The 25,867-nt window shown below is 38.5% G+C and overlaps 1 protein-coding gene and 1 long non-coding RNA gene across 6 annotated transcripts in view; one reads left to right on the top strand and one right to left on the bottom strand.

Moving 5' to 3' along the window:
• The window catches only part of LOC112913420 (uncharacterized), a 56,313-nt gene extending 33,579 nt beyond the window's left edge, over nt 1-22,734 (top strand). Inside the window, exon 3 of the long non-coding RNA XR_011994628.1 lies at nt 18,201-22,734. This is a non-coding gene — a long non-coding RNA (uncharacterized lncRNA). The remainder of the gene's footprint in view (nt 1-18,200) is intronic.
• Nucleotides 1-25,867, bottom strand: part of CD96 (CD96 molecule) — a 92,159-nt gene that overhangs the window by 17,517 nt on the left and 48,775 nt on the right. For all 5 annotated transcript variants that reach the window (XM_072722624.1, XM_072722642.1, XM_072722615.1 and 2 more), the window contains 3 exons: nt 23,864-23,956; nt 1,538-1,606; nt 923-994 (listed from right to left, as the gene is read on the bottom strand). In XM_072722624.1, coding sequence (XP_072578725.1) covers nt 923-994; nt 1,538-1,606; nt 23,864-23,956 — 234 coding nt within the window. The remainder of the gene's footprint in view (nt 1-922; nt 995-1,537; nt 1,607-23,863; nt 23,957-25,867) is intronic.

Here is a 25,867-nt window from a genome sequence, read left to right as displayed (position 1 = left end):
CAAAGTGTGTCATGAATTAAGGCTTATGATTAGTCCAGATCTGTGAAGCTGAGGTCCACAAAAGAGAAGGTAAATAACGAATGCAACGAAGAGCAATATTATACATGTTCCTCTTTACTCTTTGATTTATTTCCTAAGGACATGTTCCCAGCAGTGAAATGCCTGAGCCATGGGGTATGAAAGACTTTAAGAGGCTTTCAATGTACAACTTAAATGCTTTCCTAAAAGAGACACACACACTTACTCTTTGTAGCCAAGGGCCTAGTAATAAACCCAGAGTTCTGCACTCATGGCATCTGGGGTCTTTGCTTGGGCCACATCCCTTGCCACTTCCCTACTGTGCAGATCTTGGGCTTTTACCACTGAGAGGCAGTATATTTCCTCTTTAGATCCTGTTGATACCTGCTAACGCAGCATCAGCACACGCTGCTGCTAGGTGGCCAGAGTAAGTGGCCAAACCATTTCTGTGCCTCACACTGGGCTCCCTCTTCTCACTGCTTTTAGTGATATGTGTATTTTGGCTGGTTCATTCTTTCCTCAGACATCCTCATAGCTGGCTCTTTGATCTCTGTGAGTTATGTCTTTACTAAGATGTCACCTTTCTCAGGAAGGCCTTATGAATCCACCTTGTTTGAAATAGCAGCCCACCCTCCCACCGGATCCTCAAGGTCTCCCTTCACTGCTTTCTTTATTCCCTAATCACTCATCACCGTTCGCCTGTCTCTCTTCCACTGGAATTTGCAACTTAGATCTGTTTTGTTCACAGATGTATCCCCAGCAACTAAAACAATGCATTAAAGACAATGTTTTCTAAGTATTTGTTAATATGATTATGAGCAGAGCACGTTGTAGTTGTTCATTATAGGTGCTGGATGAATTAATGAGGCCCAGAAGACCCCAAGGGACTCACAGTTACACGTACAGTTTGTGGTATCTTTCCCATTAGAGGTCCAGGAGTAGTTGAAGCCTTGGGTAGTCACACTGGAATCGCTGACTGAAAGACAAAATTCTCAGAATCCAACCTTTTTCTACAGCTGTAATTTAACTTTACTTTGATGTGCTGAATTTTTAATCTATGTGACTTTGGGGAAATCTGAAATTGAAAATATGCTTTCCTACACAGGAACACAGCTGGCATATTAAACACAAGCTCTGTAGTTTATGTTTAATGCCAACTTGTTACTGATTTTCTTTCTTTCTTTTTTTTTTTTATTTTCTTTCTTTTTCTGTTCTTGTCATCAACTCCGATCACTGGGAGTACTGTCAAGACTACTTTAATGTTATCTTAAAATTCCACAAAAAATGAGAAATGCAGTATAATAATTCATCACCCCATATTTTAAAGATTACAGTGATTGTCATATCAATTTATAGCCACCATTTAGATTACAATTCGCCACAGAGCAATTCAAAAGCAAAATATCAATATCAAATGAAAAATACAGCCTCTTGCCCAAACCTCAACATTGTCACAGCTGTACTAAAACTTGTGTTTTGTCTCTTTCCAGTCCCCTAAGGAAAGCCTTCCTATACTCACTCTGCGGGGCGGTATTTGGAGTCGAGGCACCCACATCTTCAAGGGCTGTGGAAGTTACAGCTGGATATCCTATTTTGAAAACAAAATTCCCAAGTTGTTATAAGTGTTTACATTCCCATGTTTAATATGCTGCTGTAACTAATGAGGGTGGTGTGCAGAGCTTGGAATATTAGAGAAGGAAAGTGAATACAGTCTAATGACTTCCTTTATAAACTATGAACCTGAGTCCAATGGGCATACACTTGTGGCTGCATATCCAATATTCAATATCATTTATATTAACTCAGTTCTCCTAACTCCCAGTGTATTATGTTCACACTTTCAAAACATGTTGTTTTAGTGTCTATTGTGTGCCAGACTCCAATCTACATGCAACAATGAAGACAAGGTTCTTGCCCTCATGGAATTTACCTTGGTAGTGAGTTTTCACAATTGTACATAATATTTTCTTTCTTTTTTTAAAAAAAGGATTTTATTTATTTATTCATGAGACACACACACACACACACACTAACAGAGGCATAGACACAGGCAGAGAGAGAAGCAGGCTCCCCACAAGGAGCCCGATGTGGGACTCAATTCTGGACCCTGGGATCACACCCTGAGCCAAAGGCAGGCACTCAACTGCTGAGCCACCCAGGCATCCCTGTACATAATATTTTCATATGCTCAATATGATTATTTACCTACTTCAGTTCTTAGCTTTCAAAATCATCCCCATCTTTATAGTCCATCATTTCCTATTCTTCCCCTCTCTCTATTCCTCCCAAAATGAAAGACTAATTCATATTCAATTGAAAATACCTCCAGGGATGAAGCAAGGTAAATTAAAAAAGAAAAATACCCAATCATAGTCCATTGAAAACATGGTTCTATCTCTTGGGAAAATAAATATATTTAAGGTCGCTTATATAAATAGTCAATTCAAGAAGATAACAGAGTAGACAGAAAGGGAAACTAAAGCCAAGGAAAATATAGTTAGAGAAAGTATGTTGATCCTTGTTGAAACCTGGGTGGGGATATTATACAAAATTCATTTCTTGATGTCGTATACTCTTAATTGATGTGGGTCCCACATTTAGTCAGAACTTTCTAGTAATGATGCTAAGAAATAAAGAGTGTATGTTATGCCATTAATGGCTATCATAGGATAAAAATAGTCAATTTCAAGAGAAACACAGCTATTCTTTTTATTGTAATTAAAAACAAATTTCTCCTTATTTATTTATTTATTTATTTATTTATTTTATTCACGCGAGACACAGAGAGAGGCAGAGAGAGAAGCAGGCTCCCTTAAGGGAGCCTGATGCAGGACTCGATCTCAGGAGCCTGGGATCACAACCTGAGCCAAAGGCAGACACTCAACCACTGACCTACCCAGACATCCCTCTCCCTAGTCTTTTAAAAAAGAAGACTGTATACTGTGTCTAATATTCTTAACAATGTCCTTTTAGTATGACAATCAGTATACTCATTCACCTGTAAGCTTGAGTTAGTAATGAATGGCATCCCACCTTCCCAGGCACCTCAGTTCTGGGAAATGACATGCTTAAATAAAAAAGTAGATAATCAAATCTCTGAAAAAAAATAAGTAGGATACATAAATAAATTGGCATCATGATTTATGTATCTGAAAGTGACTTACAGAAATGATCAATAACAATCATTTTGCAATGCAGGCTGCTAGTGGACACCAAAGACACACTGTACCCAAACTTCAGGAATATAGTCAGTTATGGAGAGATGCATTAGAGGCTGCCTCAGATGGTGCCATATAAGGAACCAAAATGGGCAACCAGCATCAGGATGGCAGATAAAATGTCTTAAATACTGAATATGCACAGCTTCATTTATCCAACAAATACTTATTGAGAGCTCAGTGTGTATGAGAATTGGGAATGAAGTGAAGAGAGAAATATGGCTCTTGCTCCCACAATTTAGTGAGAACAAAGGTCAGTGTGGTAGACTAACAGATGGTCACCAAACCCATCTTCTCTCTGGTACAGGTGAACTATATCTCAGAGCCTCCTATGGGGTTGGTTAGGTGTGGCTGTGTACTAAGTCTTCTCTCTGGTACAGGTGAACTATATCTCAGAGCCTCCTATGGGGTTGGTTAGGTGTGGCTGTGTACTAAGTCTTAGCCAATGGAACATGAGTGGGAGTGATGGTTGTCATTTTAAGACCTGATGTATAAAATCTTCCATGTAATAAGCATCATGATCTTCTCTCATGTGTTATCAGATATTATGATGCAGGGGGACTTAGAGGTCACAACCTAAAGGCGATAGATAGACCTGCTGGAAGCCTGGGTTCTTAAATGATGTATGGAACAGGACACCCAGCCACTGAATCACAGAGTGAATTTGAATTTTATTTCTTTCATTGAGACGGCTTTGTCTTTATCTGCAGTGATTCCTTCAATAACTTATTTTATTTATTTATTTTTCAAGTTTTAATTTAATTTCTAGTTAACATTTAGTGTAATATTGGTTTCAGGAGTACAATTTATAGTGATTCATGACTTACATACAACACCCTGTGCTCAACACAAGTGCCTCCTTTAATCCCCGGCACCCATTTAGCCCATCCCCAACCCACATCCTTCCAGCAACCCTCAGTTGGTTCTCTGTAGTTAAGAGTCTCTTATGGTTTGTTTTCCCCCACCACCTCCTTTTTTCCCCCTTTCCATATATTCATCTGTTTTGTTTCTTAAATACCACATATGAGTGAAATCATATGGTATTTGTCTTTTTCTGACTTATTTATCTTAGCATAATATACTCTAGCTCCAAACATATCCACATCATTGCAAAGTCCACTCTCATCATTGTTATTTAATGTAGTACTGGAAGACTTAGCCTCCGCAATCAGACAACAAAAAGAAATAAAAGGCACCCAAATTGGCAAGGAAGAAGTCAAACATTCACTATGTGCAGACATGATACACTATGTAGAAAACCCAAAAGACTCCACCAAGAAATTGCTAGAACTGATAGGTGAATTTGGCAAAGTCGTAGGATAAAAATTCAATGTACAGAAATCTGTTGCATTTCTATACACCAATAATGAAGCAGCAGTAACTGATTTTAAAGTTTTTATGTTGTTATGTATTTTTAAAGTTATCTCCTATCCTTTTTAAAATAAGGCAAGGCAAAAAATGCATAGAAGGATATAAATGACTAATAAGTAATCTTTGGATACTGAGTGATACTGAGAGATATGTTTTTCCTAATTAATAGAGGAACAAGTGAAAGAGGAAGGGGGAGGGAAGGGGAAAGAGAAGAAAGACTCTATCCAGGTTTTAAATGATTCTCGGAAGAAGAAATGAATGATCCTTTTACTCTGGGATTCAATTCCTTACATTGGAGAGAGTGAAGCTTTCATTGTTGGTCAATAGTCACCTCCCATGGATGACTTCCTTCCTTCCTTCCTTCCTTCCTTCCTTCCTTCCTTCCTTCCTTCCTTCCTTCCTCCCTCCCTCCCTCTCTCCCTCCTTCCCTCCTTCTTCCCTCCCTCTGATTCTGAGAAATGACCTCTGTAGAATTCACTGAATGATTTAGTAAGTGAAAGCAGAAAAGAATGGTTTTAAAGTAGTGATGTAGTAACAATGGTGATAATGATTAAAAAAAAATAAAGAACTAAGAAGTAATCACCAGAGACCTTTGTATTTATTTGTAGCCAATAGTACTATTACCTAGAAATCTCAGTCTATATGCAACTGCCAGCCACCTTTGAAAATATCTCTTACTGGGGATCCCTGGGTGGCTCAGCGGTTTAGCGCCTGCCTTGGGCCCAGGGCATGATCCTGGAGTCCCAGGATCGGGTCCCGCATCGGGCTCCCTGCATGGAGCCTGCTTGTCCCTCTGCCTGTGTCTCTGCCTCTCTCTCTGTGTTTGTCTCTCATGAATAAACAAATAAAATCTTTTTAAAAAAATCTCTTACTTAACAAGCTAATGGACATTTTCCCTAGCCGGTCAGATTGTCCACACGGACCATTAGCTCCATGTGATTTAATTCTGTCAATAATCAGAGGAATCCCAATGAAGTATGATAACTTGACTGAGAACTTCATTGGTATTAAAATGACTAAATTTCTTTTCTGAAGGATCAGAAAATGTGATATAAATCCTTACTTACTGCAGGTTTACTGCAGGGAAAGGAGAATTCATTCATTGATTCCATTTAACATGTTGTTCTTGGATCACGTTGGAGGAGGGACACTGACTGCCCCAGGCTCACGGTATGGCCTTGATCTTCGTGTTAGTGTGTCTCCTGCTTGGCATAGGTATCAGTGCTGCTCTACGCTTCCTCTCATAGGCCTGTGGAGTTTATTGAGGGCTGAGTGTGTGCCAGTAAGCGTCTGGGAACAAAAAGATCAATGACACCTCATCAATAACCCCAGGGAGCCCAAGCTCATTTCAGTCTTAATCGTCTCCAGCTGAATGTTGTTTGGGTCTTGGCCTGAGGGTCTGTACCAGGTTGCATAGATTATTGGAAGAATGATCTCTTTATTCTGAGACCTTGTTCCTCATGTGCAAGTCGTGTTAAAGCCATTTAGAAAACTATCTAGTTCTTTCGGTATTTTAAAACCCACTCACTCCTCTTGGCTTTACAGTATACTTCAAGGTTAAGATTCCTTGGCATTATGCAACCTGACCTCTAACAATCTCCACCTTGTTATCTCTTGCTACTGCCTTCCCGTGTCCTTTCATTTATTGACCCAGGATTTGCAAGCCTCTATCTCCCAGGCACTGTGCTTGGCACTGGGGGCATCATCATCAACTCCCTTGGAACTGAAATCCATGGAGGATACAGACACCAACCAGAGAATACAGAAACCACTCCAAATCTGAGAACACATGAAAGGGGGAATGGCTTATTCAGAGTCCCAGGGAGGTTTCCCTGAAGGATGTAGTGAGGGTGTGGAGGCAGGGGAGGGTTGATGGAAGCCTCCAAGCCTCCAAGCAGAGGATACAGACAGTACAAAGGCCCAATGGGTGGTCTCATGCACTGTTAGTACCAGCAGTGTGTGGTACGTGTCTATTCAGGGTTGGGCCTTTGTAAGCCCTCAACGAGGGTCTGTTCCATGTGTTGAATTGAATTGAGGATGAGATTGAAAGGCATTACTTGCCATAATGCACACCCATGGCCTCAGCAGCAGAGGCCAGTGATGCAGCTGTAGGACACTAGTGGCAGCAACACTGCTTGTTTCTCAGGGCTTTTTGTGTGGTTATTTTTGTTTTTAAAAGAAGGGTCTTCCTAGATGTTGACTTGGAGATCCATTAACTGTAAGAGGACATGATTGGCTATCTTTTGATATAGAGCATTTTATAAGAATCATATGCCTCTTAGCCAAGTCTTTGAAATTTATATTGATCATATTTCAGCATGTGAATATGACAGCTTGTTTTTGTGCTTTCTGTTTCAAGGGTTATATTTACACTTACAAAACAGCAAAGCCTCTTCAGCACTCAATAGTTGGCTCTGTATGATGACATGCTGTGTAGGAGAGTAATATACCAAACCCACTGACACAGAGTTGCTTGCTTTGTCTGTCGGTTGTTTATTTGTTCTTCAGTTTGAATGCTCATTGTTATTAAACCTTGCAGGTATCCAGAGATAGGTAATAATGACCTATGTTTCCAGGAAAGAAGAAAGGGGTGAGTAGAAAACACAACTTCATACAAAATGTCTTGCTTATATTAATTTGAAAACTGCCAAGAGGTTAGATGAGAAGTTTCAAAACTTTCCTAGCCCATTTCTAGTTCAACTGAAAATTTCTTTTTCACTAAAATTAAAGATGACCCCCTTTATATTATCACTAGAAATTCAATTAAAACAGAAGACAGCTCTCGTCAGTCAGTCCCGAGTTAAGCAGAGGAGATAGAAACATGTTCCATAAGAGCTAATTCTGGTTGGCTCCTCATGACATTATGAAGCAGAATGGAATCTCTTCACCTGGACTCTTGCCATCTTCCCAATGACTGTCCCTCTCACTGCCAGAGAAGGGAAACAGAGGGCAATGCTGGAGGTCTCATGGGAGAGGGGGAATGGGTCCGGGATGGTTAATTTGGGAGAAATATTGAGATATTTTCCAAACAAATTTTAAAGATCATTTACTATGGACTTACTGTGTACCAAATAAAAGAGGCAGGTGAGCAGTCTTGAGGTGAGGTAAGCGGAGGATAAAGGATAAAACGGTCATTAAAAAAAAAAAAAAAAGAAATACTGATTTGGTCATTGTTTCCTTCTTTAAGGAATTAGAAAATACATGTAAAGGTCTTGACTTATTTTGAGATTAGTTTTGTTTGCCAGACTCTTCTTTTGATCATGGCATGCCTCCTCTGACTGGCCAGTGTGGGTCTTAGCCTTATAGTTATTCTTTACGCATTTTCACATTTGATACTCATAATAACCATATGAACTAGATAATACTCACTCCTGGTTTTTAAGATAAGGAAACAGTATCAGAGACGTAAAATGACTTGCCCAAGTTACATATCTAGTAGGCAGCAGAGATAGGAATTGAACTCAAGCCCGTCTGACACCACAGACTGTATTCATCCCCCTCTGGTATCGTTATAAATCACAGTTAGCCTTGCTACAGAAGCCGAGTGCAGCTCTGAATTCAGTCATGGTCCTCAGCACACAACCACCCAGAATCACTGAGAGCCTCTGCCTCTCTCCCATCATCCCCTCTCAGCCTCCCATCATAAGACTGCCCAGTCTTCAAGCCCTGGCCAGGAACTGTTTTCTTCAGGGAGCCTTCCTCTGCTCTCTCTGAAGCCCTTCCTTTGTTAATCAATTCCTTTGTACCTGAAAAAATATCCTTAATCCCCAGGATATTTACTGAGTTATCAATCCTCACAGACAACCATGGGTTATCACTGTTCTAGGGGATAGAGATACATCAGTAGACATATCAGACCAAAAAAAAAAAAAAAATGCCCTTATGGGATTCGCTTTCTTGTGGGGAGAAGCCAAACTAGTGTATCATACAGGATGTTAACAAATGAAATAAATAAAAATAAAACAGAGAAAGGGGATAGGAACTGAGACAGAGGAGGCTGTAGTTTTAAGTTAGATGGTCATGGAAAGCCCCATGGAAGAGGTGACATTTGAACAAAGATTGGGAAATGAGAGTATGAGCCATGTGGATTTGGTGGGAGAGAATTTTCCATGCAGAGGGGAAAAAGTAGAAAGGCCCTGAGGTAGAAGCACCGCTGGCATGCTGGGAACGGTGAGGAGGCTGATTTGGATGAAGCAAAGTGAAAGAAGAGCAGAGGAGAGTAGTAGAAATACAAGAAATTGGATATAAGATGAGAACTTTCAGGCTAACTCTGTAGATATTTGCCCTTCCTCACCACCCTGGCTCTTCCTCCACTCACGTGACTATGATCCTGGTAGCATTTTATTTACATCACTATCCATCTCAAGTAGAAGTAGACATAAAATTCTAGGGCTAGATAATTTGTTTTTAGTAAAACACACACACACACACAACTTAGATGAAGATGGGCTGGTTAATTAATCAACCACTCTGTTTCCTACCTTAAGTTTCTACTATGTTCCAAAGGGATTTAAGGGGACAAATAATACAGTGTGACATTTTGACACTTATGAACCAGGTACTATATTAGGTGCTTTGTATGCCTAGTTCTTTCTGTTGCTCTTAATAATTCATTGAGGAAGGTACCCATACTCCTGTTCTTCCCTTTGTTCTTTCTCTTGTTTTCTCCCATTTTCTTCAAGCATCCTCACCTTCAACCATGCTTTTAGAACTTTCTTTGTTATTTCCCAGCCCATCACACTTATGCCAAGAACAACAGCTTTCTGTGGATCATCTCAGCGGATAAGCCATCGCCTTATGATGCTTGCTCATTTTCACAAAATTATTTTATTTAGTAATTTATTTTAATTTTTTATCATTCCATATTATTTTATTTTTTACTCTGGTAAGTATACGCTTTAGTTCCCATCATCTATTTCACCGATCACTCCTATCCACCTCCCCTCTGGTAATCACCACGTTGTTCTCTATAGTTGAGTCTGTTCCTTTTATTTTTTTTAATTTTTAAAATTTTATTCTAATTCAATTTAATTAACATGTACTGTATTATTAGTTTCAGAGGTAGAATTCAGTGATTCATCAGTCTTATATAATACCCAGTGCTCATTACATCACATGCCCTCCTTAATGTTCATCACCCAGTTACTCCATTCCCCCACCCCTACCCCCTCCAGCAACCCTCAATTTGTTTCCTATGATTAAGAGTCTCTTATGGTTTGTCTCCATCTCTAATTTCATCTTGTTTTATTTTTTTCCTCTCTTCCCCTTTGATCCTTTGTTTTGTTTCTTAAATTTCACATACAAGTGAGATCATATACTGATTGTCTTTCTCTGATTGACTTATTTCGCTTAGCATAATACCCTCTAGCTCCATCCACATCATTGCAAATGGCAAGATTTCATTTTTTGATGGCTGAGTAGTAGTCCATTATATGTATCCTCTCTCTATATATATCTTCTTTATCCACTAAGAGTCTTTTTCATGTTTTGCATCTTTGTTGTTTCCTTTGCTTATATGTTTTGTTCTTAAATTCCACATATGAGTGAGATCATATGGTATTTGTCTTTCTCTGACTGACTCGTTTTGCTCAGCATTACACTCTCTAGCTCTATCCATGTTGTTGCAAATGGCAAGATTACCTTCTTTTATTATGGCTGAAAAATATTCCATTATATAATATATATATGTAATATACATATAGTGGCTGCTTCCATATTTTGGCTATTGTAAATAATGCTCCAATAAACACAGGGATGCATGTATCCTTTTGAATTAGTGTTTCTGTATTTTTGATAAATATCCTACAATGTGATTCCTGGATTCTGGGGTAGTTTTATTTTTAATTTTGGGGGGAATTTCCATACCGTTTTCCACAATGGCTGCATTATTTTGTATTCCCACCAACAATGCAAAAGGGTTCCTTTTCTCTACATCCATCCTCACGAACACTTGTTTCTTGTGTTTTTTATTTTAGCCATTCCAACAGTAGGAGGTGATATCTCATTGTAGTTTTGATTTAAATTCTCCTCATGAGGGATGCCTGGTGGTTCAGCAGTTAAATGTCTGCCTTCAGCTCAGGTCATGATCCTGGGGTCCTGGGATCTAGTATGGCATCGGGCTCCCCGCGGGGAGCCTGCTTCTCCCTCTGCTTGTGTCTCTGCCTCTCTCTCTCTCATGAATAAATAAATAAAATCTTAAAAATATTTCCCTCATGATGAGTGATGTTGAGCTTCTTTTTACATGTCCACTGGCCCTCTATGTCTTCTTTGAAGAAATGTCTGTTCATGTCTTCTGCCCATTTTATAATTGGATCATTTGCTTTTCTGGTACTTATTTGTATCAGTTCTTTATGAATTTTGGATATTAACTATTTGTCAGGTATACCATTTGCAAATATCTTCTCTCATTCAGTAGTTGCCTTTTAGTTTTGTTGACTATTTCCTTTGCTGTGCATTAGCTTTTTATTTTGATTTAGTCTCAATAGTTTATCTTTGCATTTATTTCCCTTGCCTCAGGCTTTTATTTTTTAAATAAAAAATGTCTATATTTAAGGTGTACAACATGATTTGATATACACATACATGGTGAAATGATTAGTACAGTCAGCTAATTAACATATCCTTCCTGAAATAGTTACCATTAATTTTTTTTGTAGAATGATTGCACTTGAAATCTACTCTTAGCAAATTTCCAATATTCAATACGGTATTATTATAATCATCATGCTGTAAATTAAATCTTCAGATTTAGCAATCCTATTTAACTTCAACTTTATACCCTTCGACCTACATCTCCTCATTTTCCCAGTTCCCCACCCTAGTTAACTACCGTCCTACTCTTTGCTTGCATGTATTTCACTCTTTCAAATTCTACTTGTAACTGAGATATGCAGGTTTCTTTTTCTGTGTTTGGTTTATTTCACTTAGTATAATGTTGTCTAGGTACATCATATTGTTGCAAATGGGAGAATCTTCTTTTTTTTTATGGCTGAATTATACACACATGCACGCAGAGGCACACGCACGCGCAATTTCTTCATCCCTGCATCTGTCAACGTAAGCTTAGGATGTTTCCCATTCTTTTAGAGGTGACTGATTTTCTCTTCTTTTTGTAAATACCCAGAATAGAGATTATCGGATCATATAGTAGTTCTATTTTTACTTTTTTGATGAACCTCAAAAACTGTTTTCCATAATGTTTTTCTTATTGTTTTGCATAATGGCTGCATCACCAAGAGTGAAAAGAGTCCTTTCTCTATATCCTCTCCAACACTGTTATCTTTTATTTATTTATTTATTTATTTATTTATTTATTTATTTATTTATTTTGGTAACTGCCACCCTACCAGGTGGGAGGTGATATCTCATTGTGGTTATGATTTGCATTCCCTATGGATTAGTGATGCTGAGGATCTTTTCAAGTACTTGATGGCTATTTGCATGTCTCCTTTGGAAAAATGTCTATGCAGGTCCTCTGCCCATTTTTAGAGTTGTTTCTTGTTTTGCTATTGAGGTGAATGAGTTCCTTACATATTTTGGATATTAACCTCTTATCAGATACATGGCTTAAAAATATTTTCTCCCAACGTATAGCTTGTCTTTACATTTTGTTGTTTGTTTCCTTTGCTGTGCAGAAGTTTTTTAGTTTGACGTGGTATACCTGTTTGTTTTTGTTTTTGTTGCTTAAGCTTTGGTGTCCTATCTAAAAACTCAATGCCAAGGACAATGTCAAGGAGCTCCCCTGTGTGTTCTTCTAGGATTTCTATAGTTTCAGGTATTATGCTTAAGTTTTTCTCTATTTTGAGGAGATCTTCGTGTATGCTGTAAGATAATTTCATTCTTCTGGATATAGATATCTAGTTTTCCAAACACCATTTATTGAGGAGTCTATCCTTTTCCTTTGTGTATTCTTGCCTCCCCCCACCCTGTTAAAAACTAGTTGACCATATATGGTTGAATTTGTTTCGGGGCTCTCTATTCTGTTCTGTTGGTCTATGCGCCTGTATGTATGCCAGTACGATACCGTTTTGATTACTGCAGCTTTGTAGTATAGTGAGAAGTCAGGAAGTGTGACGCCTCCAACTCTGTTCTCTCTCAAGATTGCTTTGGCTCTGTGGTATCTTTTGTGAATATAAATTTTAGGATTGTTTTTCTATTTCTGTGAACAATGCCATTGGAATTTTGATAGGGACTGCACTAAATCTGTATATCACTTTGAGTAGCATGGGCAATTTAACAGTATTAATTCTCCCAATCCATTAACATCAGATGTCTTTCCATTTGTTTGTGTCTCCTTCAAATTCTTTCCCCAATGTTTTTGGTTTTCAGTGTACAAGTCTTTCACCTCCTCACTTATATTTATTCTTAAGTATTTTAGTCTTTTTGATGCTATTATAAATGGGATTGTTTTCTTGATTTCCTCTTTGGATAGATCATTGTTGGTCTCACCGAAATTCTTTAAATAGTTGATTTTTAATGGATACTATGTAACAGAATTTACAAATGGAGCTCTTTATACCTTCATTTTAGATGAAGTTCCAAAGGCTAAGAAAGATATAGGGCAAGTCATCCTTACTTCTAAAGTAGACTTCTAGACCACCTCTGAAGGGCATGTCGAGTGGGTTCCATTAACCCTGGTCCATCATCAACCTCAAGACTATGTAAGGGCAGAGGTGCCCCAGGTGAGGATTTTCTTAAAAAGAGTCATCAGGGTGCTATGAGTCAGGTCTCCTCTAATGGGGGGAAACTTGGGGGGTAAAAGGAGAATCTGCCTCCTTACCTTAGTCCAAATATAGTGTGGTTTCAAGAGAGCCACTCAGAGCTGTTGGCCTATGTATCCTGGAGTCTAGGATGAAGAGGACCAGTGCCTGACTCAAGCTGAGGAGACTACACTGGGAGCCTATGCTTAACTAGTAGTGTTGAATGGGCACAGAGGAGAGAGATTTGGCCATATTGGAGAAGAGTCTTCCCCCAAGTAGGAGGCCAAGGTGCATGTTTTCCAGGACAAAACAGGATGCCATGAAGAGAAATCTCACCCAGGAAGAACATGTAGAGGAGCAAAAAGCTCCTAAGGGGACAGACCACCAGAAGCTCAGGGGCTGTAGCAAGATAAAGATTGGAGGAGAGACATGGCCTGCATCAAGGGTGACAGGCCAGTTACAGATTTCTGAGAAATCTGCCAAAGTGCCTCATGAGGTCAAGATGGCACATTTTTTATTCTCCCCATCTAGAGGGCACTTAGGTCAGGTTATAGTCAGCCTGACAAGGAAAGTCTTTTATTATCTACCTCTCTCCTCTTTTCCACATGATATGACTCCTAAAGAAAGGTCCAAACCAACAACTAGGAGTGGAGGAGAGGATTGAGCCAGGACATCACAGACATTTCTTCCACTCACTACCCTCCACCCCCAGACATAAAACACATAATCTCACATCCCAGGCTTCTGCAGCTGAAGTACACCCACACGTGGTGGGCAGGAGAAGGCGGGGGGCGGGGGGGAAGTTCTGGATCAAATTAATTTTTGCAAGTTTTGATATTACATTTGACAAGCCTTTTTAATTATTGACATAAGGCCGTTCTTGAATCTGTAAAGGACCAGACAACATTTAATATAGGAAAATCACCAAAAAAGCCTTCAGAGTCTAAGGAGGATTTATTCAGGATAGCTCATTTGGACAGGGAATAATGGGGAAAAGAAAATTCTTTTTTTGCTAATGTACCTAGTTCAGCTTATTTATTCAACTAAACATAAAGTTATTTTGTAAGTTCAGGCTGCAGCTGTCAGAATGATCTGGTTTGTCAAGCTCAATTGTCCAAGACTTTGCCTTATTTCTATGTAAAACTGAACCCGCAGATTAAATTTATTCTTTCAAACAGTATTATTTTTACTTGACCTTCCACCTATTGACATAGTGTCTATCTACATAGTGACCTAGCTTCCTTGGCACATGTGTACATTGTACTCCATCAATTCACTTGCAGCACAAAGAGCCTTTAAACCCACAATGACATTGACTGGAGCCCTGCACTTAAAAGAATATGGGCCTTCAACTACATCTAAACACATCTGTGCCAGCTTCATCAACCCCTGCTGTCAGGATTAGGTGGATATTGACCTTCACACCAGCATGTAGGAAATATATGGTGTGATATCTTGATCTCTGCACAAGGCTGTTTGCTCAGGGGAGGCAGACTGTTTGAGGAACATGTGCTTACTGAATGGCTAAGGCAATGTGTATTGCTGGATTACTGGTCTTGAAAGGGTTTTCGGGAACCGCTGGGGGAAATGACAGTAAGCAGGACAGAGCTCATCACAAGTCTTGCAGTCTGTTTATACTCAGTAATTTATGAAATGAATGGAAGAAGAGGCCATCCAATAGGTTTCTTTCCAGAGATACCTTACTCCAAAGAGGGAAGATTGGATAAACAAATGCTCAAAGTAAACCAGTCATCAAGAAAGCTACCCTTGACCTATGGGTGACAGGTCTGGAAAACAATGAGAAATTTTTTAACAACCTGCAACATGTGCCCCAGGTGAAAAGTGGTTGGGAAGATGCAATGACTGGAATTAAAGGGAGAGCACTGGAGTTTTGTATGGATTCTGTACATATCCCTGGGCAGTGAGATTATAATAATGTTGAGAAGGCAAGGGTGACAAATGGAGGAGGCCTTTTTTTTCCAGTTTATTTCTGACTGAGGAAATGTTAACCCCACTTCTGGAGGCTGCAGTTCTCAGAAAACACTAATCCAGAGAAGAGAGAGATTAATATAGGCACAACTGTCATGTTGACTTTTTTCATATCAGCTATACCAGCTTGACACAGGACTGGATTTATTCAGCGTCTAAAGACATTTTTGAGCACTCATCTTGACTGTCAGAGGCAGTAGGACTCAAGCTCTGAAGCTGGTCTGGGTTCCATCTTGGATCTTGCACTTTTTGCATGACTTTGGTTAAGTGATTTAACCTTTATGTGCCTTGGTATCTTCCTCTGTAAAATGAGGATAATGATGGTGCCTGTAGCATTGTGTTGTTGGGGAATTAAATGAGATAATATATTTACCATCTTAAAATGGAGCCAGGTACATCAAAGGCACTCAAATACTAGCAAATTAATATTATTGCTTAATACTATAATTTAATCAAGGGAGCTGGTTAAAAATTTTGATAATTACTAGGGAAAAAACCTGATACAACACTCTTCTAAAAACCTTTTATCCCTCCTATTTAGGCAGACAATGGCGGGGCTTCTGTTGGTAGTCATCTCCATTTCTATATATGCCCCCTCTAGTTCAGACCCTGATCACTTAAAATCACTTGAATTCTGCATCATTTGGTCTTCTTACTCTCTGTTCTTGCTGCTACTGCTAATCATACACATCACCTCTGTTTCACTCATGTTTTCCACGTACTCACAAAGCCACGGTGGCTCTTTGTAGGCATTCTAATCCAGACCAAATCCTTAGCCTGTAACAGGAGCTCACCTTTACAGGGCTCCAATTCACCGCAGCAAGCTGTGGCCCTCCCCACAAGCATTGGCAGCACTCCCTCTGCTCACCTTCTCATGCCCAACACTCATTTGATTTTATTTTTTTACTCAGGAGGATTGCCTGAGGGTCTGTCTCTCATCTCTCTTCCATCTGTGTCTATATATTTCCTTCCAGACCTCTGTGCAGACTTCCTTGGTTCTGGCCTCCTCTGTTACCTAGCACTCATCTACTTCAACAGGCAGGCTTTCTCTAGATCCCCCTCTTACTTTAAAACTCAACATCCCAACCTGTGACTGATCTTCTGATCTGCTTCCCCCATGATTTATATTTGACAATCTTGTCCAACAGCATATCTTCCCGTATAGCCCCCAGCCATTCTACATGCTTTCTCATAAATCAGTAGTTTCATTGCATCCCCTGGGCAGCTGTTCCTTCAGTCTGTACTCCTCAAAGTCTGACCCCCACCCATCGAGCACCAAGTGTCCTTACTTGGAGAGTTAGCCAATGGCTAGAGTCACATTGGACCAGATATTTTATTTGAAGTGTTCAGGAGTAGAAAGATCTAGACTGTGAGGATGAGCTAAAGCTTTAGAGAAGGCTAAATATCAAAACCAACACCATCAGGTTCAAGGGACATAAAAATCAGAGGCAGAGACAAAAGGCCTGTAGCCTCATGGACAATGAAGTGGGAAGGTAGGCAAGTAGGTCATGCTACAGTGTGAGCCCCGTGCAACTGGGTCCAGCACCTCTAAAGTTCCTGGCACTTTGTAGGCATCCAATGTATATTTGTTGAATGAATGAATGTCTTGGATGATTGACACCATTGGGATTGGCATTTCTGAGGCCTGTTCTCTTCAGTTACACACCCTGTAGCCAGTTCAGACCCAGGGTTTGAAGACATAGGGCGCTACTCAGAGCAACAGGAACCCCTGAGTTATGGGTTGCCACACTTGATATTGGTCAGTTGTTTCTGATTGTTCCATCCCACCAGCTTTCCTCATCTTCCTATTTAGCTTGTCAGCCTCATGTCTTTTCCTAGGACAGGGCTGCATTCTGCAGTATTTTGAGTCAGCCTCAAAATACCCAGCAGTTGAGGCTGACTTGCTCTGGGCTCCCTGGGTAGTAACTCTTGCAGTTTGTTATGAATTATAAAGTTCCCCTTCTCTAGTCAAAGAATATTGTTTCCATTACCTTACATTTATTTTAAAAATATCCTTTTGCTGAGAAAGAAAAAAAATACAAACTTGGATGTTTGCAGTAAGACATGTAGCTTAATAATTATGGCTGAATTATATAGTGCATTCCATCTTAGAATTTGGAATGAAACCATACCCTTTTGAAGTTGGTTCCCATGACATGTTCCATCTTGCCTCCTTTCTTAAAAGAACACAAAGGGTGAATGCTTTTAGCTTCTGAGACATGAGGCAGCTAGTCATCATGTGATTTCACAATTACTCTCCAGATTTACAAGGCAAAATTTGGATTTTTCAGTTGTAATTCAATGTTTACTCTTAAGTTTTATTTAGCCTAAAAGAGCCATTAATTTAACATTTTTTGACACTTTAGACTGAAAATTGTTTCAAACATAATTGATTATTACTATTTTGATAGAGGTCCACAATTGGTAGAGTGAGCAACAGATAGTCTTGTTATACCTGAGTCTTGATCTAAAATGCTTTCTCAAGCTTGGCACCATTAACATTTTGTACCAGATAATTCTTTGTTGTGGAGGCTGTCCTGTTCTGTGCTATATAATACGTAGCAACCTTGGCTTTAGCTAGGAGCACCCATCCCCAACCAAAAATGTCCCCAGACACTGCCACATGACCTTGGGAGGGAGGATGGCAACATTTCCCTGGTGAGAACCACTGATCTAAGATAGTCCTGAGGTTCAGTGTAGTAGGATCTTATTTTAAGGAGCTCTTGTGACTCCCCAGAGATTTCTCAACCATATCACCTTAGTATGATAGTAGATCAAGTAACAATTTTCCCCTGCTTTTTAACAAATATGTTCATTTGACCATATTCTCTAACCCTAGAGCTATCTTCTATTGCAGACCCCTAAAAATAACAAATGTCCTTTTCCTTTCCTTGAATTTCTTTAGAGAAAAGGAATTGTATTTGGTGTGATGGATGCATTTAATGTATGTCAACTAACCCCATGGAAAACTCAGCTGGAAGAAATTCATTTCTGCTCTCAACTAACAGAATGTTGACATCATGAGGGCATAGTTGTTTTCTCCTTTGGTCGCTGTTGTATTTCCAGCACCTAGAAGAATACCTGGTACATGGTAAGTGCTTAATAAATAGTTGGTAAGTGAATTATATAACTTCATTTCTAAAAAAAATTTTTATTGGGCTGCTAGCCCCATTTCCTAAGGGATAACACTGAGAATTCTTAGGATGGGGCTTAAAGCTCTCTTTATTCTGCATTTTCTAATCTTTTCCCCTGCTTCTCTGCTACACAATCCTTGACCCAAGCATATCTACTAATATTTTCTCAAATTCTCACAAACATTCTTGCCAAGGCACAACTACTCACTTTGTTCTCTTTGCTTAGAATGTTTTCTTCAAGCTCTCAATTGAGTCAAGTAAATGCAGCACATACTTAAAGGGTCAGTCATCTTATTTCCTCTCTTTGGTGAGATTTCCTGACTCTAAGAACCCATAGGGACATCTCCTTATTCAAAGTCCAAAATTTGCTAGTCTGTACCTCTCCCTGAGGATTTTAATTCTATAAGATGTAGCACCTTTCACCTTACTATTTTGAATTGCCATTTTCATGTGCACATATCATCTCTTCCCAGGTATACTGCAACTTTTTAAAGGCAGAAACAAATGATCATCTCTTTTTAAAGAAATCTAGTAAATGACACTTATATTGTGAAGGAACAGTTTTCTCATTAATTCTTTTATTTATCCTTTTCTCCAACTAGTACTTTTGTGCGTCTACTCTGTGCTAGGCATATGTCCTCTGTCCTCACGAAGTGTTCAGACCAGTTGGAGAAAACCTGATATCAAATGTGGCAAGAACTAGATTTGAGTCAGAAGACTGTGGTTTTGAATACTAATCTTTGACACTTACTAGTTGTGTGATCATTTAAGCTCAACATCTTAGTGACTTCATCTGGAAAATGGGGATGATAATGCTTGCTCTGCCTCTCATAATAAAGATCAAACCGCATTGCACTTTATGTGCAAATATTTTCTAAATGACAGGATATGGTGGTTTTAATTTGTCTACAAATTCTTTGATAATCTTCCCTTCAAGAAGTGGAGCCTAATTCTCCTCCTCTTGAGTCTGAGCTAGATTTAGTGACTCGCTTCTAACAGGTGCAATAAAGCAAAATAATGCTGTGCAATAAAACAGCAGTGCAACTTTTTTCTTGGTTATCCTATTTATTTCCTTGGTCTGAGGGAAGGCAGCTGCCATGATGTGAGAAACCATATGGAAAGGAACTAGGGCCTCCTGACAACATGCTCAAACTTGGAAGCAGAACCTTCAGCCCCAGACAAGCCTTCAGATAACCAAAGTCCTAGCCAACCCCACTTGACTATAACCTCATGAAAAGACCTGAAACATACCACCCAGCTCAGCTGCTCCTGGCTTTCTGACCCCCAAATCATGTAAGACAATATATGTTTTAAAAGTTGTTTATGCGGGGGGTAATTGGTTAGGTAGTGCTGGATAACTGGATAATATGTAGCATACTAAAGAAACTTAAGATATTATTTTTGACTGTTAATATTTGTTTAATGAAGAATAATATAATCTACTGGAGTTTATTGCTGCATCATGATGAGCTCAAAGTGGAAGAAAAAGTGGCTTCCAATAAAAATCACAAAACATTAAGATCTAGAGAAAAATCAGATGGCTGTAAAATTTCTGATAGGTGATTTACAGACATTTCTCACCCTGCCACAAGCTTCATTTTCTGAGAGGTTTCAACCTGTGACAGTGACTGCAGGCTACATGCCAAAAGGCTACAGGCTGGAAGAATTGTTCATTTCTCCTGACTGCTTTTGTTTTATTTCATTTTCGGTTCTCATTTTGAGCTAAAATTGATAGTTTTAATTAAATAAGAAATCAGAACTATAGTTCTCCTCTACATATAATATACATTTTTTTATACTAAAGAAAGTAACCATGGTTCTTTGTTAAACATAAAGGCCATAAATGTGGGAATTTATTATTTGTTTGCATCAATGTGACCTTCTGAAAGTCACTGCTATCCCTTTGCCATAGTAACACTGACCCAGCCTGGCTTCCATTATTAATAATGCCACTGGGAGGCTGAATTCATAGACCTCACCAGTCAACTTTGTCAAAATTAATTTGAACCAGAACAAATTTAAATTTAAAACTATCTAACTACATCTGGTCCACAGGATGCCCATTTATAACCAATTTCTTAAACACCCCACTGAGAGCACAGTTGTGGAGGAAGACTGTCAATTTATTAACCTATTTAATAATAAATACAGAATTTAAATTTCTCACTGCATATTTATTGACTCTAATTTTGCCAGGGCTTTAAGTGAAGGGCTTTGGAAGTTATGTTAACTCTTTAAAGCCATGAGAATAGTACTTAATATGTTTGCCTTAAGTGTTATAGATAATAAAAGAATATGAATCATACAAATCTTCTGGAAATATCTTCTTTATCAATCTGCTTGGTTAAAGGGTTGGATACTTCATGGAAAATAAAATAGTGCAGTTACTAGCTAAACATGACATGCTACAATATATAGAGAAAATTCTGAAGACTCCATCAAAAATCCACTAGAGGTAATAAATGAATTAAATAAAGCTGCAGGGTACAGAATTAATCCCCAGAAATCAATAGCTTTTCAATATACTAATAAAGAAGTCTCAGAAAGAAAAATTAAGAAATAATTCTGTTTATAATTGCACCAAAAAACCCTCAACCCTAAGAATAAACTTAACCAAAGAGGTGAAAGTCCTGTATTCTGAAAACTATAAAACACTGATGAAACAAAATGAAGATGACACAAATAAATGGAAAGGATTCCATGTTCATTGATTGGAAGAATTAATATTGTTAAAATATCCATACTGTCCAATGCAATTTACAGTCTCAGTGCAATCCCTATCAAAATTCCAAACACCATTTTTCACAGAACTAAAACAAATAATACTAAAACTTGCATGCAACCACAAAATAGCCCAAATAACCAAAACAACTTAAGAATTAAGCTGGAAATATCACAATTCCAGATTTCAAAATGCATTGCAAAGCTACAGTAATCAAAACAGTATGATACTGGCATGAAAACAGACACATAGGTAGTGCAACAGAATAGAAAGCTAAGAAATAAACCCATGTTTATATGGTCGATTAGTCTATGACAAAAAAGGCAAGAATATACAATGGGACACATATCAACAAATAGTGCCAGGAAAACTGGACAGCTACATGTGAAAGAATGAAAATGAACCATTTTCAGACACCATACAGAAAAATAAACTCAAAATGAATTGAAGACCTAAAACCATAAAAATCCTAGAAGAGAACACAGGCGGTAGCAATATTTTTCTAGATATGTTTCCTAAAGAAGGGAAGCAAAGCAAAAATAAACTATTTGAACTACATGAAAATAAAAAGCTTTTGCATAACAAAGAAAACCATCAACAAAACAAAAAGTCAACCTACTAAACGGGAGGAGATATATGCAAATGATACATCCAGAAAGAGGTTAATATCTAAAATATTTAAAGAACTTATAAAATCCAACACCCCAAAACCAAAAATCCAATTAAAAAATGGGCAGAAGACATGAATACACATTTCTCCAAAGAAGACATCTAGGTGGCCAATAGATGTATGAAAAGATGCTCATAATAACTCAACATTAGGGAAATACAAGTCAAAACCACAATGAAATATCACCTTACACCTATCAGAATGGTTAAAATAAAAAAAACACAAGTAATAAGTGTTGGCAAGGATGTGGAGAAAAAGAAACACTCATGCACTGCTGGTAGGAGTGCAACTGGTAGGTCCACTGTGGAAAACAGTATGCAGGTTCCTCAAAAAATTAAAAATAGAACCACCCTATAATCCAATAATTGTGCTCCTGAATATTTACCAAAAACCCACAAAATTACAAATTCAAAGGGATACATGTTGACAGCATTACTTACAATAGCCAAACTATGGAAGCAGCCAAAGTTTCCATTAATCCACATGAATGGATAAATAAGATGTGACATTTATAATGGAATATTATTCAGCCATAAAAAGAATGAAATCTTGTCATTTGCAACAATATGACAGAAGTAGAGAGTATAACGCTGAGTGAAATAAGTCAAAGAAAGACAAAAACCATATGATCTCACTCATGTGTAATTTAAGAAACAAAACAAATGAGCAGACGGAAAAAGACAAAGAGAGAAATCAGGAAACACTCTTAACTATAGAGAACAAATTGATGGTGACCAGAGGGGAGGTGGGCGAGGAAATGGGTGAAACAGGTGATGGGGATTACAGAAAGCACTTATGATGAGCACCAGGTGATGGACGGAATTGTTGAATGATTATATTGTGCACCTGAAATTAATATAACACTGTTAACTAAATGGAATTAAAATAAAAATGTAAAAAACAAAATAAAAAACTTATACAAATCAACACCAAAAAACCCAAACAATCCAATTAAGAAAAAGCAACAGGTGGAAAGCCCGAGCAAATATTTTTTTCTACAGAAGACATACAAGGAAATGCAAATCAAAAGCACACTGAGATATCACTTTACTCCTGTCAGAATGGCAAAATCAAAAACAAAAAAATAACATATGCTGGAGAAGATGTGGAGACAAAGGAACTTTTGTGCACTAATAAAATATAAATTGGTGCAGCCACTGTGGAAAAATAGTATGAAGAAAAAAATAAAAATTGAAATACCATATGATCTAATAATTTTACCACTGGGGATTTACTGAAAGAAAATGAGGGGTTGAGCATCTGACTTTGGCTCAGATCATGATCCCTAGATCCTGGGATCGAGTCCTGCATCAGACTCCTCACAGGGAGACTGCTTATCCCACTGCCTATGACTCTGCCTCTCTCTGTGTCTCATGAGTAAATAAATAAAATCTTAAGAAAAATAAAAAGTAAATTCAAAAAGATATATGTACCCCTCTGTTTACTGCAGCATTATTTACAGTAGACCAGATATGGAAGCCACTCAAGGGTCTATCAATAGATGAATGGATAAGGAAGATGTAATATTATGCATCTTTAAAAAAGGATGAGATTGTGCTATTTGCAATAACATGGAAGGACCTTGAGGGTATTAAGCTATATGAAATGAGTCAGACAGGGAAAGACAAATACCATATGATTTCACTTACATGTGGACTCTAAAACCAAACACAGATAAATAAGCAAACAAACAAGCAAAATCAGATCTATAAATACAGACAACAAATTGATGTTTGCCACAGGAAAGGGGGTGGGGAATGGACAAAATTGGTGAAGAGGAGTGGGAGATACAGGTTTCTAGTGATGGAAGGGGTAGGTCACAGGATGAAAGGCCCAGGATAGGGAACACAGTGGTATTTTAATAGTGTTGTATGACAACAGACACTGGCTACCATTGTGCTGAGCACAGCATAACACAGAGAGGAGTTGAATCGGTATGTTGTACACCTGAAACTAACGTAACATTGTGTGTCAACCACACTCAAATAAAAAAATAAAAAATAAAAAAAGAAGAAAGTAAGACCCTGTGAAAACTTTCTTACTTGTAGGAGATACACTGTTGACTGGAGAGGGTTGGGTGCCAAGGGTAGATGTGACTCCTTCAAGTGGAGGATCTCCTGAGGGTTTCACGGGGCCTGAAGGGATGAAATGGACAATAATGATGAACAAAATGTTGTAATAGAAAGATGATGTGTTGACTTAACTTCCCCCACAACTTTATCCATTCACCTAGGAAATCATTATGGAAGGGCCGTTACATGCAAGGTCATGCGATATGTGGTGGAAGATATCAGGCTGTCTTTAAGGACCAGATGCCTTGGTAATAGGCAGGGAGCCAGGCATTGTGTTGCGTGTAGGGCACCAGGGGGATGCAAAAAAGGGGCATCAGACAAGATTGGAAGGTCAGGGGAAGCTTCCTGAAAGAATATAACATTTAACCAAGCCCTGGTGAAACAATTACAGCAGCTAATATTTCGCAGCATTTGAGAAGTAATCATACAATTTACAAATTCTGAGCCTGCAAAATTATATTGGCAGGATAGAAACGATGTAACTATCCAACTGGAAGTAACATCAATGAGCCTAAGATGAATGGTATGATTATTGCTTTTTCTAAAACGCCTATTTTTGTCAGAACATTTTTATCTTGCTATAACTTTTCTCTTTCTGTGTGTCAGGAGCAGGTAGGGATGAAGGAGGGGCTAGACTATATTGTTTTATCATAATAGACATTTATGTCAATTCCTTAAAGCTCCCATTATGAAACTGGAAAATAGCCCTATTAGCAGTATAAAATAATTTACAAATGCCAGAGGATCTACTGACTTTAGGAAGGTCTGGGTTAAATATGGTTACATGATTTTGAGGCTAGGGAATTTTGTGATTTTTCTAGATACAGTGACATTGGGTATAGTGTCACACATCTGATGAGCTGTGTCAATTATTTGGACATTTAATTATAAATTATACTATTGGTTCTATTCTATAATTTATTTTGAGAGAAAAGTATATATTACATAAGCTGTCACCTGATAGCACATAGCACATTGGAAGGGATTTGTGTTTTGTAACCGAGATGTTTCTAGATTTTATTTTCAGTGTTGGTAATGTTATTGCTGTTCGTTGTAGGTGATGCTTGCAGCTGACTCTGACTTGTTATCACATAAGTGATCCCTTGCTATTAAGTATTAAGCTCCGAGGAGGTAGATGTGGGGTGGGGAGAAAGTTACCTGGAGAGTAGACAAATAGGTTAGCGGAATGGCCACCTTCTTCCACCCAAACCATCTGAAACATGTTTGAACACTTCAGCATGACATTCAAATCCAATCATTATTTTCCCCCCATTTCACTCCCCACTTCATTTCCCGATGCGGCCTATCATCTTTTATATCTCAAATCATACCCTCAATCCAACAGGTGATGTTTCAACCCAACTTTCCATGGATTCTTGCTTTCTGTGCATGCTGCTTCCTTATACTTTCCCACCGCAAACTGCCTGGTATGCACCTTCTCAAACATGAAGAATCCTGGGGTTCTTTGTGATGTGCTCTTAGTCCTCAGTGTTTAACTTAGCAAAGGCCTTTTTACTCTACATCACCAGTATATCCCTCAAGAGAAATGATTAGTGCTGCTCCTCACTGTATTTCTGGTTTCTGGCAAATGCAAGTGGATGAATGAATGTGTATGGGTTCCTCCTAACCACTGAAAGAGAGAAGACCGACTTTAAGTACATATCTGACCACCGATGCATAATAAGGATCATCTTCCAAAGTAGTAACCTTAATGAGCACGGGCCTGGAAAAAACAATGCCTAGGTGTTTTTCTCTGTAGATTGATTGGAACAGAGAATGGAAAAACTATGGCCCACAAGTCAAATTCCACCCACTGCCTACGTTTGTAAATAAAGTTTTATTGGAATAAAGCCATGTCCATTTGTTTCTGTAATGTCTATGGCTGTTTTTGTGTCCTCAGTGACAGAGCTGAGTAATTATGGTAGAGACCAGATGATCCACAAAGCATAAGATATTTACTGCCTGGTAGATAAA

The sequence above is a fragment of the Vulpes vulpes genome, chromosome 1 (genome assembly GCF_048418805.1).
Source record: "Vulpes vulpes isolate BD-2025 chromosome 1, VulVul3, whole genome shotgun sequence".
In the NCBI taxonomy this organism is placed as follows: Eukaryota; Metazoa; Chordata; class Mammalia; order Carnivora; family Canidae; genus Vulpes; species Vulpes vulpes.
The sequence above is the reverse complement of the archived record's forward strand: the minus strand, read 5'-3'. Positions and strand labels throughout refer to the sequence as shown.